Source organism: Drosophila ananassae, chromosome 3R (assembly GCF_017639315.1).
Source record: "Drosophila ananassae strain 14024-0371.13 chromosome 3R, ASM1763931v2, whole genome shotgun sequence".
Taxonomy (NCBI): domain Eukaryota; kingdom Metazoa; phylum Arthropoda; class Insecta; order Diptera; family Drosophilidae; genus Drosophila; species Drosophila ananassae.
Genome location: NC_057930.1, coordinates 19,016,104 through 19,031,552, shown reverse-complemented (window position 1 = coordinate 19,031,552; position 15,449 = coordinate 19,016,104). Strand labels below are relative to the sequence as shown.

The 15,449-nt window shown below is 41.6% G+C and overlaps 1 protein-coding gene across 1 annotated transcript; it reads right to left on the bottom strand.

The window, feature by feature from the left end:
* Positions 1 to 9,673: 9,673 nt before the first annotated feature.
* LOC26514039 lies at positions 9,674 to 11,094 on the bottom strand. Its single transcript, XM_032451525.1, has 3 exons — positions 11,086 to 11,094; positions 9,884 to 10,207; positions 9,674 to 9,829 (listed from the first exon to the last, which is right to left on the bottom strand). The coding sequence occupies exons 1-3, from the start codon at positions 11,092 to 11,094 to the stop codon at positions 9,674 to 9,676; spliced, it is 489 nt and encodes a 162-aa protein (XP_032307416.1).
* Between the last annotated feature and the right edge of the window lie 4,355 nt (positions 11,095 to 15,449).

Sequence of the window (15,449 nt, the reverse complement as noted above, 5' to 3'; positions counted from 1 at the left end):
GCACATGATTTCAACGAGGAGTCTTCGCTGCAAACTGGATTTGGGCGCCAGTTTGGCACAATGGGTAGAAAGTGTTGTCTAAACAAGGTTGTCTAAACGAATTGGCTAATACCCTTAAAAAATAAAATCATAAAAAAATTAGAAGCCATGTTAGCCAGAAAGGAAGTTCCTATCTTCTGAATAAGGTGTTCTTGGAAAGTTATCTTGGAAAGTGTATTCGTCTTCGACTGGTCAAGCCTTTAGTAAGAGAAACCAATGAAATAGAAACCTAGAATGACAGACTCATTCAACCGGACCTGGGACACTGCGGAAAATATGATAAATTGGGCGCTAACTCACAGACTAGAGGCAGCTCCTCCTCTAACAAAATCTGCTAACCATTCCATTGCCAGAGTCCGGCTCCAGTTCACTGTGTGGCTGTAATTTGAGGCCATTTTGGACCATGGCTGCAAAATAAAGTTGTCAGCTGCTCCTTTGTACGAAATGCAAATGATGGCAGACAGTCCTACCCTCCCCAGTCCTCTACTAACTTGGCCAAGAGTATGGATAGGAAAGAGCACAGTGTGCTGTTAATTTTTGGTACGTGTCTTGCAAATTAGACTATCGTGCCTCTTGGCTGCTGGCTGGCGGGCCTGCTGAAAAGTTTCTAGAATTTCAATGCCGTTTAATCGATGTGGCATCCACGAAAACTTTGCCAACCGGTTGCCACACACACCTCGAGTGTGTCCACCTCGAGTGTCCAGAAACCAGAAGCTCTGCGGAAGCACTTAAAGTTGATGAAACGGGTTTCCGGGGGGCAGGTATTGGGGTTCAGGTTAGTTAACCTATTGGAAACACTACTGGCATTAGAATTGGAGCATATAAAATCAATATTAATGCTACACTTGGCTACAGTTTGCCAGAATTGGGTCAGTTCTTAGAACAGTAGATTATCCACACTATCCCTAATGTCTATATGATGAAGTTGTAACCCTTCTAAGATAGTTTATGTGTCTTGAGGTAATAAAAAGTTAATGAATTTTTACCCTTTTATTCACTGGACATGTAACTGCAATTTTATGAACTTCCTACTCCAAAACAAATGTCATATGGACAGCTCATTAACGCCAAAGCCAAGGCAATTGTGTCCGAACCCTTCCACAACAAAGTGCCTGTGTACTTGGCACTTTTATTGATATTGCTTCTATCGATTGCCGCTATAAAATCGATCATTAGCGCTGTTAATTTGCAGCGACAAAGAGCGTAGCGCGTTGATGGCAACGCTTCAACAGTTTCTGGTTCGAAACTGGGGGAAAAAATAGTTAGAAACTATAAAATATGCAATGCACTTATCATGAAAATAATATGACATACTGACATACCCATGCCTATGAATTGTACCTCAAAAACTAAGAAACAAATTCTCAAATATAATATATTTTTTTCTCAGTGCATCTGATACCAGTTTCATTTCCACAACTGGCGGAAAGGGTGCAACGGTCATAAAAATTAAAAGCAAATTACGAACAACTGCACAGCAGTTAACTCGACAATATTAGCACAGTTCGCAGCGGGTCGATAATGTCGATCAATCGATTGACTGAATGACACCGAACCTGGCGCTGACCAAGCGCGACCTTTTGTCACTTCATAGTCTGGAGGAGGGGAATGGGGAGGGGCTGGGTCGAGGATGGAGGGTGGAGGATAGTAGGATGGGGTGATGGACGCACCTTAGACGCTGACGCCGACTTCCGTTTGGCATTGAAGCGCAACCGTTTCAGTTTCATCAGAAGAACAAAACAAGTAGGAAAGGGTTGAGTTAGGGTAGAACTTAATAGTACCTATTCTTAATTAAGTATTCATTTAAATTTCAAGTTCTTATATTGTTTTTAAATAGTCTAGAAAATGTCTTAAAAAAAGTATTTAAAAGTTATTCGTATAATAGTAAAAGTTTTCTTAGTATCTAGTCTTAGTCTCATTGTGAACCCTTTATTCTTCCCCTTAATCTATGGAACTTTAGTAAAGTCTTATTTACTTTGGGATAGTCACTAGTTCTATCCACATACCCTGTAGTCTGAAAGCGAAAGAGTTAAGCCGTATGGCAACAATTTGAGTGCCTAATGACGCAGAGTAATGAAGTCGCAGCCGCGCCCCAAAAACAGACTCTGTCTTGGTCAACCTCCACCCCCCAAAAGGAAACTACACAAAAAAAAATTTGTAATTATAAGATTACAAATTTACTAAATAGTTATAATCTTATATTACCTTAAATTCGGTTCTATTTAGTCAGAAAAAAGAAGCTAGAACGAAAGAAGATTGATCTACAGATCGCCTACCTGAAAAAATGTATTACCATTTGTATGATTGAATAGCAAGAATAAGTATATTTGGATTAATTTTTTTCTGATTATATTTCTCTCAGTGTCAACCCAACCAAACTCAACGGAACTCAGCACAACCCAGTCGGACCCAACCCCTTTTTTCGCGCTTGATGTGTCGTTGATTTGCCACTGCTTCCAGAGACTGGTGCTAAAAATCGTCACAGCTGCGCACGTACCGAATTGAATGACTTAATGTGCTGCATTGTGTCATCAATATCCGCTCGTATTGGCTCCGTTCTGGGCAGGTTTTTCTTGGTCAACTGCCCGTGACAAAAGTGTGAATTACGCCGGGGCTCCCACTAGATTTCCACTTGAGTCCCAGCCGGAAACTGTGCTTCTTTTCATGCTACCCGCACTGTCGCCGCTTAGTCTCTGCTGCCATTCCCCAATCCCGATTTATCTCCACGTCCTCCCTTCTAGTTTACTCTTCTCACTCGCTATCTAATCCTTCTCCTTTTGGCCCCTTGAGTGACATTTGACAGTCAGTCAGTGTCAAGTCATCAATATGTACTTACGCCGGGCGGGCCATTCCATCACTCAGTTACCTCTCAGCCCTGGAGGCTACGACCTCTCGGCCATCTCGGGGTCTTGGCATTTGTCTGTGTCTCTGCCTAATCCTTATGTAAATCTGTCAAATTAGATGCGATTAGTGCAAAGTGAAAAGTAGTTGCCAGTTCGCTGAGCCCTCGCCTCACACGAGCCGACATCAACGGCCGTCGCTGGTGAGCGGATTTTCCTATTTGGCCGACTTGTTGATGGCCGTCAAAATAGTTTGAGAACTCTTTGAATCTTAATTCCTAGCCCCAAAGTCAAGGGGATTGAAATGTTGAAAATTAACAAGGTGTGGGCGGTAGAAGAGGTCTTGGGTCTAGCGGGCTTATAGGTTTTCTAAAATCTCTACCGAAAAGTATTTTTTCCCACGTGCCTTCATATCGGAACTTTAAAATTAAGCCGTGAAGCAATTGTCACAGCTAATAAAATGCAATTTTCATTTAAATTAATTTCCAAATTCCCACGTAGGCAAAACTACAGGACCAACAAAAAACCACCTCAAGAAGTCCTACCCCAAAAAATTGAAAACTTTTAACTGCCTAATGCCAAACAAATTGCTGGCAAATCGAATCGCTTAAAAATCGAGTGATATAAAAATGGATTCACGCTCCCCGCCGTATGCCAAACGAATCATTTCAATTTGCCGGATGGGAAAAAAACCGGAGTGGTGGGAGGAGGACGTGTGCTTAGCAATTGGCAACACCACAAGCGACCTTCACCCCACACAGTTGCCACAGAAAGCAAAACAACAACCAGACAGACAACGACAGGCTCATCATCATCGGAATCAGAATCAGAATCAGGAACAAGAACAGAAACAGGAAACAGGACCAGGAATCAAAGTCAGAGGAGTGGGAGTCGCGGTATCATAATGACACTTTCCGCCGAAGCGCAACTGTGACAAAATTAATTTTCAACTTGACTGCATCCGGACGGGATTTGGATTGGGACTGGGATTTGGATTGGGTACGGCCGAGGGATTTTGAGTTCACCCTCGTCCTAGCCCTCGTCCTCTGTTGATGATAATGAGACCATAGATAACGCAATTTTATGTTCTACCCGAATTTCACAAATAGTTGCGCGAATTTTCCCTCTTTTTCCCAACCCAACTTATACCCATACCCGTGTAGCCGTATCTGTAGCCGTGTCCGGGGCTCTGGGGTTGTGTATACCGGGTTCCGGGTGCAAAGCACTCACAAGTCAACAACAGCAGTCACTGCGGCAGTGCCACCCCTTTTTCGCTGTTTTCAGATCTACTGAAATGGACTTTCGGCCCTCGGGCCACGCCACCGCACTGACAAATTGTTCCGCTAAATAAATCACGATTCATGATTATCGCCATGAAATCGAAATTTTCTGCTTTATTTTTCATGCCTCGGAACAAGTTATCTAATGTGCTTTTAAATGGAAAAAGCGAAGAGGAAAGAGGGGGTGTAGTGGCTTAAACGAATAGCTGAATTATTGATTTGGGTTTGATTTTTGGTTGGACCTTACCAAAGACCTCTTTTTCTTATATAGTTTCAATCTAAAATCTTTCATTTATGGTTGTTCCTTTACTTCTTATAGGTAAAGTTTAAAAAAATTCTTATAATGGAATTACAAAAACTATAATTACAAGGCATTGTGGTAAGAACTAGAGATCCTTATGGTTCAACTCAATCAACTAATATTGTTATTCTTATGTCTTGAACTCCAATTAAATTTTGCCTTCAGAAAGTCAGAAAGTCGACGTCAAGGTTAGTCTGAATGTTTTAATTTTTTTTCGTGTAACAACAATCAAATCTGAAAAGAGCCAGTGACAAATCCTGAGAAAGTTGCCCCGCCAAACAATGCAACTCATCATCGTCAGCAGGGTGACTTGATCCGATCATCCCCTAAGGAGCAACCCTCCGGCTATGGCCTTCGGAAAGGCAACCGCAAACAAGCCCGATGTCCTGTCATATTTGCTCATTTAACGGTCTGACACATCAATGTCACATCAAATTGTAGCAGCAGCCAACCAAAAACGAGCCTCCGGCTGGAAAAATCTCTGGCGAACAAAAAAGCTGACAGCTAATCTGATGGCAATTATAATGCCATAACGATCCATAGTCTGGGCCCAGATTCACATTCAGATGCTGATGGTGATGGTGATGCTGGTGTGAAGGAAACCCTCAATTCGTCTAATTGAAGTTAAGCAGAACCAGCATTTTTTTGTTGTTCTGGCCACGAAAGCTGTCAAAACTGACATGACAAGGCGAACGAATCAAAGGAACATCAACGAGCAGCCGCAATAATCAGCGCTTTTTGTAGGGGCGTGTTTTTTCCTTTCGGGTTTCATTTTCTGGGAGAAGGGGACCTAAAGGCGAAAGGGCAATTTCCATTTTTGGACACTTGACATGCATATGAAAATTCTGACACGTCAACGCGCAGTGGTTTCGGAATCCATTCCAGGTCGTAATTGGAAACGTTACTAATTCTACGATTGAAATTTTTTGGGGACAACTCGTAGGCATCATCTGCTCGTAGGCTTGTGGGGGCAGCTCCCGCCCACCTCCCACCCTCGGATAGTGATTGACACGTTTGACAAAAGTGGCGATTATGTGTGCGCCTTCGATCTGGTAATTCCCATTTCCATATCACTCATTGTGACAGCCAGCGCACAGTTCTACGAATATCAATTGACAATTGTCGGTGCCCTTTGTGGGGATTTCCTCTATTAGCATATCAAAGGGTGCACTCTGTACGGACTTGGTAAGAGTGTCATTAAAACCGGGCTAGTTGGGTGGCCGCACTGCGCCGAATGGGGTCACCAATTAGAGTAAGACCCAAGTAAATCAATCACCTCGGACTGGTAACGCTGCTCCAACACATGCTGCACTGGGAGAAACGTAAAGTGGATGGTTAGCTTTTGGCGGTTAACTCGGCAGACAGACTCGTTCTCCTCCTGAACCTCCTCTGCCCGAGGTATCCTGTCTGGCTGTCGCTACAAACGCCAGTCCAATTTGTTACAACGCATTACACTCATCCGACTGATGTCTGATTCTGTTTGGCTCCGACTTGCTACGCATTCCAGGAGCTGCACAAGGTATCTGCACCATGTTGCCCGTCGGTGGGTAAGCCCCTGCGGATCGGATCGGATCGTACCGGATCGGATCACATCACATTGGATTGATTCGGCCCGGGGAGCTTCGTTCGGGCCAAGCTCTCAAGTAGCCCACAGCCAGCCAGAGGCGGAGGCGAACAGAAATCCATTCATCAGTGGCAAATTTGTTGGTGGTACGAATCCATCATGTTGCCAGTGAAAGATCGTTTGTCGCTGATCATCAGCTTAAAAATCGCGCAAATGACGAGCGTAAGACACGAGATGTGGTCTCATGTCTGGCCGTCTGTTGGTGGCTCACTGCGGCTCCCAGTGGTTTTGGTGGCTCAGCAGTTACCGAGTTAAGCTGACAACAAAATCCCGAGGAGCGGGAGAAAGCCTCCTCCGATCTCTGAGCTGTTTGCTCTTTTAACTGGTTTCATCTCAACTCGAATGCGTAAGCTAATGAGGTACATATGTGGTTTCTGGTACAAGATGTGGGTTACCCTTCACGGTTTTTCAGGATATTTAAATGAAATATTAAATATTTTATATAAAAATTAATAACTTATTTCTGCTTTAATCCATTTAAAAGTTGTATTATTACACTTTTGATTTATTGTTATCCCTTTCCACATAACTTCCCATTCGAACCCTTATTTAAGATCCCATTTTTGGTAAACAGCAAAGCAGCTACCACATATTGGAATTCCCCCCAACTGTGCTGCCACAAATGATGTTGATTTTTATCAAAACTTATTGGGAAAATGTAATTTTTTAAGCCTTACATGTGTGAAGGCAGCAGAGATTTGGCCAATGGCTTACAGGCTGATTTTTATTGTCAGTTGAGAAGTTTGGTAAGCATGTGCGTGCACTGGAAAAAACTATAGGAATTTAATACCTATGGTATTTTCAATTTTTCTGGAATTTTTCCCAGTGTTTCGGCGAATGCCTGTGCATTTGAGAAATCAGCACAGTGCCCGACAGCTATAAATACTCGACCATACAAAGCCTACCTGCTGGCAGAAGGGAAAGAGGCCGGAAGGCGTAGTCTGCCGGCTGGCTGTCCATCAATTTGCAACTTGCTGTGCAAATATTCAGCAAGTTTTATTTGGCCCAGTCGCACCGAGAGACATCGATGTGTGGTCCTCTGACTGCAGGAATAAATTTTCATTAAAGGGCCCAATTGATTTAAATGGCTGCAATAGAAATGAAACCGAACTCCATATTTCACGCGACACGTAATGCCCCTTTTAATTTCCAACGGACGGGTTTTGTTGGTTTTTACTCACTTCTGTTATAGAAAAGGTAGGTTAACCAACTAACGAACTTCTAATAGTTGGAGCAGAGATTAATCTTGCCGACAACTGGTTCCCCAGATGAATCAAAATGAAAACATAAAAGCGATTTAAAATCGATTAACCCGATTTGCCGACATGCAACAGGTTCAGCCTTCAATTTGGGTCTTATTATCGAAGAGCGCGGCTAAAAACAAAGGCTGCAAATTGCCTGGGATAGCGATGAGATCGCTGCCCAGAATCGGGAGTCTCGAATCGGGAATCTCTGGGCTCCCCCAAAAGACAGAGCATTCAGCGGGGCAAACGCCTACCGCAGAGTCTTTTTTCGTACACCTTTTTTTCGAGAATTTCTTCTTATTTCATCGTCCGGGAAAGAGGTGAGAAAATTGTTGATTAGCTTCTATGGAGGCAGCAGCTCCAGCCACCCCTCCGTCCTCTGTCCCCTCTGGACATTCATTCAGTCCCGTTTTCGGGCGATCTTGATGAAGATCAACATGCCAGCGGTGGGCGTGGTCGTATATGACTTTGATTTCTGTCGGCATTTTCGCTTTGGACTGGCCATGAACGGAACGCATCGTTCCCCTGTATGCTGGGAATAATAAATGAAGAAAATATACGAATCTATAAGTACCCTTAGTTCAAAAATTCGATAATTTAGAAATTAAATAAGCTTAAAGTTTGAAATCAGAAATCCTTCTTGTATTAAAAAATATATCGCTTAAAGCATACTTGTTCCGCAACATCTCCCACTCCTCCCAGCCCAGAGTTAGTAAATACCAGCCCCCATCTGAATGTCCAATAATCACGCCATCTTCTAGTTGTTACATCCATTTGCATACACTCTGCCGATCTCCGTGGATAATTATGCACCGGACAAACGCTTCGGATTTTCGCCCTGGAACTGCTGCTGCCCACTACTATCACTTACTGCGCTCAACGCCCCGATCCGATCGAGGGGCCTTCGCATCGGAATCAGAATCAGCATCTGAATCGGCGGCCAGATTGCCGGAGAGGGCTAATAATAAATTCGAGCGCGTGCAAGCGCATGCCACCATGGCCCCTTGTGGCAGAGCCTCAACCACCGGCACCTTGCAACCGGCGAGGCTGCCACCGCACCGCTGTTGCCACCACTCTGGGTCCAAGGTGGGGCCTGAGAAGGGAACTGCCTTTGGTGGCAGCCGCTCTATAATTATCTCAAACTGAAATTAACCGTCGAAAGAGTCGGGAAGATTATGTGCAGCGCATCGAGATTGAGAGCTGGGCAAGTGCACCGGAAAAAATATGATCCATTAGATGATGAATTTAATAAAATACATAAAATAATACATAAAGTTTAGGATTCCTTTAGAGTTCCGAACAACTTCATTAATGCCTTTTCAGTTCCCTTATCCAGCCAAGTTATTTTAATCATGTAATCCCCTTCAGGAAAGGGAAGAATGGCTGTCGCACGATGATTGATAAAAGTGGAAGGAAGCTTGTCGAGAATAATGTCACCCTGAAATAGGTAATACTCTTGTTGTAACGACAAAAAATTGTACTTTACTTACCCTTAAAGGACATGATCGATTCATTTTTAAGTATGAACTAAATGAATCATAAAAGAACTTCATGACATGATTCGAATTTGGTTTTTTGAAGAACGCGCAGGAATCTACAGTCACATTGTAAAGAAACGGCTTGTATCCATTGAATCGTTTAAAAAGACCCAAGTTAATCTGTTTTATTACAAAGAATAGTACATTATAGTCTTAAAAACTTGCGGTTAGGGTCCTACCTTCATACTTTTTTTTGGCTGTTGGTATAATTTCAACTTTTGGGATATGTATTTATAGCTACGGTTAACCGACTTAATGAAACAATATTCGAATTCCATTAAGTCTTTGTCTAGTGATTCGCAGACAATATTTGTATTCTCCCAGCTTGATAGAATCTGTGCATTGGATTATAATAGGTATTTCAAATTATATTATATACCTGTGTACCCAAATCCATAAATAGTAAAAGGAAAATAGCCGAAACCGATTTTGAAAACATGTTAAGCCTCAGGGGTAAACTTAAAAACTAATTTCAGTATCGAGAAAATCATATTTTCAAAGCATGACTGCCAACAACTTGGATTGAAAAAGTAATTTAAAACAGCTTAAAAGTACATTGTATTTAAACAATAAAAATCAATAAAAAACCACTATTTTTAACCAAAATAATATCCCTAATATAATCGAAAAATAATTATTTAAAATAGCTTAAGGGAAAATTATTATTTTTAAAACGAGATTTCGATATTAAATTTTGATATAATCTTCATGTAGTTGTGTGCCCAGTGAAAAATTTTTAACTGAGATTGAATAATTGTGAATGAAAAGTTCGAGAATCTGTCATTTTATGGAATATTTCAAATTTTATTAAGACAAAGTTCCATAAGACTTTACAATAGCTCTTGAAGTGCCATCGAGCACCCATCTTGTTTCGATTAAGTAATCTCCCTCAGGGAACGGAAGAATATCTGTAAATCGGTGATTCATAACACTAGCTGGTAACTTATCGAGAACAATATCATTCTGAAATAATAAATATTTAAACCTTTTTTTCACTTAATTATAAAAAAAACTTACATTGATGGGGCATGTGCGGTTGTGTTTGGCAAAAGCCGTATACGACTCAAAAAAGAATTTCATTACCATATTCGATTTTGGATTCTTGTAAAATTTACAGATATCAACGGATATATTGTAGAGGAATGGCTTATAACCATTAAATCGTTTCAGGAGAGCCGTGTTGACGGTGAGTTTTGTTAAAGGTCGTCGATATAGCTTGTACTTTCCAGATATATACTTATAACTGCGATTAACCGACTTTATGAAACAATATTCGAATTCGCCAAAGTCTTTGTCCAGCGATTCGCAAACAAAGTTTGTAAACTCCCACTTCGAATGAATCTGTACTTTTAAAAATTATTATAAGATTGGAATATAAAATTTGTATACCACCTGAGAAACCAAATCCATTATTAATATAAGAAATATGTACGAAATTGATTTCGAAAACATTTGAAAGTTTCGGGGAACTGCGAAAGACTGATGGATGTAATGCTGTTTTTAACCACAATTATATACCAATGATAATTGATAAAACAAATAATTTAAAATAGATTAGGAGAATATTATGTTTAAAGAATTAGTATGTGATGGTTAATTGATAAGATCTGTGACATTCTCAAAAATTTTTGTGTTTATTGATTGGAAAATGCTTGAAACAAATAATGATTGAAAATATTCTTTATGCAATCATAATTAAGTAAATTATATATATTTTTCCTTTTATAAATTGTATGCAATTAATATTCTAGTAAAATATTTATAACTTCCCTAATCGTCTTTTAAAATCATTGCTAATGTTTGATTATAATATATGAAACAATTACCAAATATTTAATATCGTTTAATATGTTATAGGTCTTTCAATTAAATAATTATACACAATTTTTTCCAGTGTATCATAAATGCAGAAGGGGCTGCGTATTGCATGCTAGACGCGTTTGGCGAACTGAATGGCCCGAAAAATCGCTGGGTAGAAAGGGTGAAGAGTCTGTAGATGAGACATTCTCTCACCTCGCCGCCGCGATGCTTGTGCTAATTTATTGCGCGTTAATATCGACAGGAAGAGATCCAGAGAGATCCAGCCCCCAGATGCCCCTACCTCATAGCACTAACCCCCCCACCGGCTCCCTAGTCCGATTATAGTCCAGTTTAATTGAAATGCCCGGCTGGAGGTACGCTTCAAAGAGTCTATCTCTTATCGGGAGCGTCACACTTACCATACACATGTTACACGGACGGATACCGTGGCCGGTTCTCTGGCACTCAGTCCCCGGGTCTCATTAGCAGAATTACAAGTCATTACCCGACGAACTGACCGAGCAACTCGGTCTCGGACTCGCACTCGGACTCGGACGCGGCAATTATAAGTAAATTAACTTTTTGGCCCAAGTATGAAGATTAGAATCTAGGGTACCACCCGAGCTCGATGTATGATTGATGGATTGGTCATATCAATGACAACTCATCTGGCCGCGGGCAGGGGGCAGTAAGCTAATGAAGTCATAGCCAAGGCAGTTCCAACAATTTGTTTTTATTAAAAAAGGGAAGTCTAAGGATCTGAATGTTAAGGGACTATGAGGCACATTTCCACCCTATCCTTCTAATTCTGACTATAATTTTCAATTAAAGCCTTTGAGATTCGTGTAAGTCTTATAAACATTGTTTCCTGGTAAGATACCCCCATAAATAAAATAAAACTAGTCCTTGAAAAAGGTGTAGTATTCCTTTAAAAGCAGTCACTACTCCTTATTGAATTGAGCATTTCGCACCAACCCCAACCCGAAAACACTAAAAATCACAAGCTGCACTTAGTTTAATTGGATATCAGGGCCAATTTCAATTAGTCCAACAATTTGGCACGCATTTAATTGCACCGAAGCCCGAGCAAATCCTTGACAGCACCAACGAAATCCCAAATTGCAATAAAATGTATTAAAAACGAGAGGCTTGGGCCAGACAATAAAAACCCCCTTGTCGGCCGCCGCCCAGCTCATTTAACATTTTACCATAAAAATGTTGAAAAACAATGGCGTCGCTATGAGGAGACACCTCCCCCTGAAGAGCCACCTTCCGAGGCTTATCTCTCGGCCACATTCTCACTCTCCTGGCCACATTAGACAGCCACGTGTCTGGGTCATTATGCTGAAAGTTACACGAACGTGGCGTCGGCGTTGACGTTTGCTTTTTTGTTTTTACATTTCGGAGCCGGGCTCGAGGCGAGGCAGCAATTTCTACGCAACAACCGGGGAGGTGTCCAACCCTGCCCCACCCACCGTGAAATTGTTTGCACTGAAAAAAAAACAGTTTAAATTTAATATATCAAGAATCTTCAGAATCCAGACCCTAGACAGAGCCTTCAGAGTTCCAGAGTTTTATGGCAGACTTCTAGAAATTGTTTGTAATTATAATTATATCCTACTCCTATTTCTCTCAGTGTCAACTCCAGCTTGTAGCACAATTTGTAGCTGTCAGTGGGACAGAAGGCCAAAAAGACAGGGACTTGACACGTGTGAGTGAGTGTGTAAGCGAGTGGGCGGGTGTCAGTGGCTTAGTTAGCCAACAGCCGCCTGACGGTCCATTGGCGATTATCGCCCAATGTGCCACCTCCCTCCCTCCCATTCCCCGGCCAGCTTGCCGCTGATTTTAAAAATTAGAAACGGATTTGGAGTTGCGCAGAATGTGGCTCAAGTCGGAAACAACATAATTGTTAATTTTAATGGTCTATGAAAAGCGGGGATTATTGGGATTTCCGCAGATGAGCGAGCGTTGGTCAGGTTGAGGGATAAGGGGTGCGTGTGGCAAGAATCGAATGACAAAGTCGAGTAATTGAAATGATATCCGCTAGGGGTAGCTAAGCCCTACTTATGGGATTATCTAATAGAGCGATACTATTTCCACTCAATTATTTATATTTCCCAACCACAAATGACATAGAAAATCAAAAATTTCTCCCAGACTTGTCGGAATAGAAACACTAATTTTTCAGATACCTTGTCACTGAATTTCTCCGAATTTATTTTCCAAGTTCATTGCCACTCCGCCCCAAAACTCCTGATATGCGAAACCCAAAGCTCTCCACCGCGCTACATGCTCTCTGTCAATGTCAGAAGATTTCCGAATAAATAATTCCCAACTAACGAACCGAGGCTCCCTAAGCATATATCATCGACTCGTATTACGCTGACACTTTCTGCTGCCAGCTCGTGTGAGGTCCTCGCCCAGGAGTCGCATTTTCGAGCTGAAAATGTTGCGGCAACATGTGTCACTAACATGTCAATTAGATGCCCCAAAAACTTGGGGCTGCCACCGGAGGGGGGGCAGATTTTTTTCCCGCTAAAATTTCACGGGGGGAGAAAGAAAGGTAGACAGGCACTCTGACAGGAACTGTAGTCCCAAATGTAGAACAAAAAAAGAAAATGCTGAAGTGTGAACAATTCGTGGCCAGGATCTCCGCCCTGGCACGGCACTCAGTTAATTAAGAGAGCTGGTCGCGCACATGGCCCACCCAATTGGGGAATGTTTTGATTTCTCCGGCTGTACGGCTACGAGGCACTCCGGCTGTCTCTCTCATAATTATTTTAAATTAATGACAATATGAAAATGTGACGTCCTGGTCCCCGATCTGGCGCCATTTAAGCGCCCCGTTGCCATAATTTATTAATTGTCAACTAAATTTGACATTTCCAATGTGTTGGCAATCAGGCGGGGCGGTGGCTGAACGATTGGGGACAAGGCATTCAATTTGAATTTGTTTGTGGTGTGTCTCGGGAAATTCCTTTCCTTTTTTTTCGTTTGAATTTTTTTTTGGGAGCCTTGTCGAAGTGTGAGAATTATGCATCGCATATAAGAAACAGTGGTTCTGGATTTTTGGGTGGAATGTCATAAATTTCGACGCGCTCATTAGCGTTTGCGGTCCGCCGGTTATTTATACTCGCGGCAAGGAGCATAGTAGCTATATAAAGTCATTTTGAATTAAATATGAAGGGAAAAAACTTCTGTATTAATATCGTTTAAAGCTCGAGCTTCATGGCCTTTTCATAAATGTATTCATGTTGCAGCTGCCACTTGTGTGGCCCATCGAAAATTTTCGAAAACTCGTGCGCAAAATGTGTCGTTGGAAATAAACTGAAACCACAAGAAACGAGAACATTTTCATAATAATTTAATGGCCGTGTTTGAAATTCAATATCCCCCCGTTGGATCTGTGTTGGCTGTCACTTTTCACATTGACTGCGACATAAATAATAATTTATTTGGTTAGTGGCCATAAATGTTTCATTTGACAATTTCTCATCTAATTTTGCACTAACTGGGCGACATTAATCAAGCATGATTTTTACGAGTCCCGGCCACTATTTATAGTTCATCGTCATCATCACAGGCCGACATGTGTTTTTTCCTCCCCCGCTCTGGTGCTTGCCCCTTTTTGGTGGAACAGGTGAATTTTTCCCCCACCCGTTTGGCACTGGAAATGCACATTAATTTCCTTCAGCGTTCATTTATCAATTTGTCTTTGGCCGAAGTGCAGCGGAGTGGCGCGCTTTCTGGACGAATATTTGTAATTAATTAACCCCGAATGTAAACTATAATAATTTAATACCTACCGTTGTTCGGCTTAAAGGAACACGCGCCCCATAAAATTCTATTAGCCGGCTAGAATCGATCTGTAGTAGAGGGTTTAGCTGGAAAAGCCGCATGGGGTCTACGGCCCAAAGAAGGGCAGGGACAGGTGCCTCTGGCTAACACGAGCCGTCCAAATAAAAATTAACTGAAAAGTAGATAACTCTTAGGGTGTGGAGCAATTAATTGCTTTTCATTGTTTCCTTTTCTAGTCAAATTATAAATTATTTAATTTGTTTTTTATTTATTTTAGTGCCACTGTTTAGACCACACAAAGTTAGCAAAAGTAAAATAAATTGTTGGCATTTCGAGGGAATCAATTGGTTTGTCACTAAATCAGGAGGAACGTGTCGATGGCAAAGCCAAATAGTGTTCAGGTTGCATCTGCTGAGAAATCACAAGGTGCGTAATTTTAGAACAAGAACCACCCAAGTGGCGGCTAGTGTCAATTCGTGAAAATTTCACAAATTCCAATCGATGTGAATAATCAGAATTGGCGGCGACAATAACAATTGGGATTGCTACTTTGATGTGCAAAGTAAAATGTCCCTGACATGTGCAAAGGAATAAAAAAGAAGCCAAGTGATGGCAAAAATAAAAGAGAAACAACGTTGTTGAGTGACAAACAATTGCAAGTGAAAGGCGGGTCGGGGCGGGGCGAAGAGTTCCCCAGGGGTGATACCAAAAGGGTGAAAGGGGCAAGGGGAGCCACCACCATGGGGAGGAGGTGGCATGCCGGGTCGGTTGTGCAGAAATCTTGCTCTTTTTAATCGGTTTTTGCTTGGTTTTGTCTCGTGCGACTTTTAATTAAGTATATTGCCTGCAGCCGGGAAAAAGCAACATCTGCTGCTTCTTCTTGGGCCAAAACTAATTTCTTTTTACACAGGAAACAGTTTTTGCTCTGAATTTGTGTAAAAATATTAATTAAAGTGATTTATGTTAATAATTATGCAATAAGTAT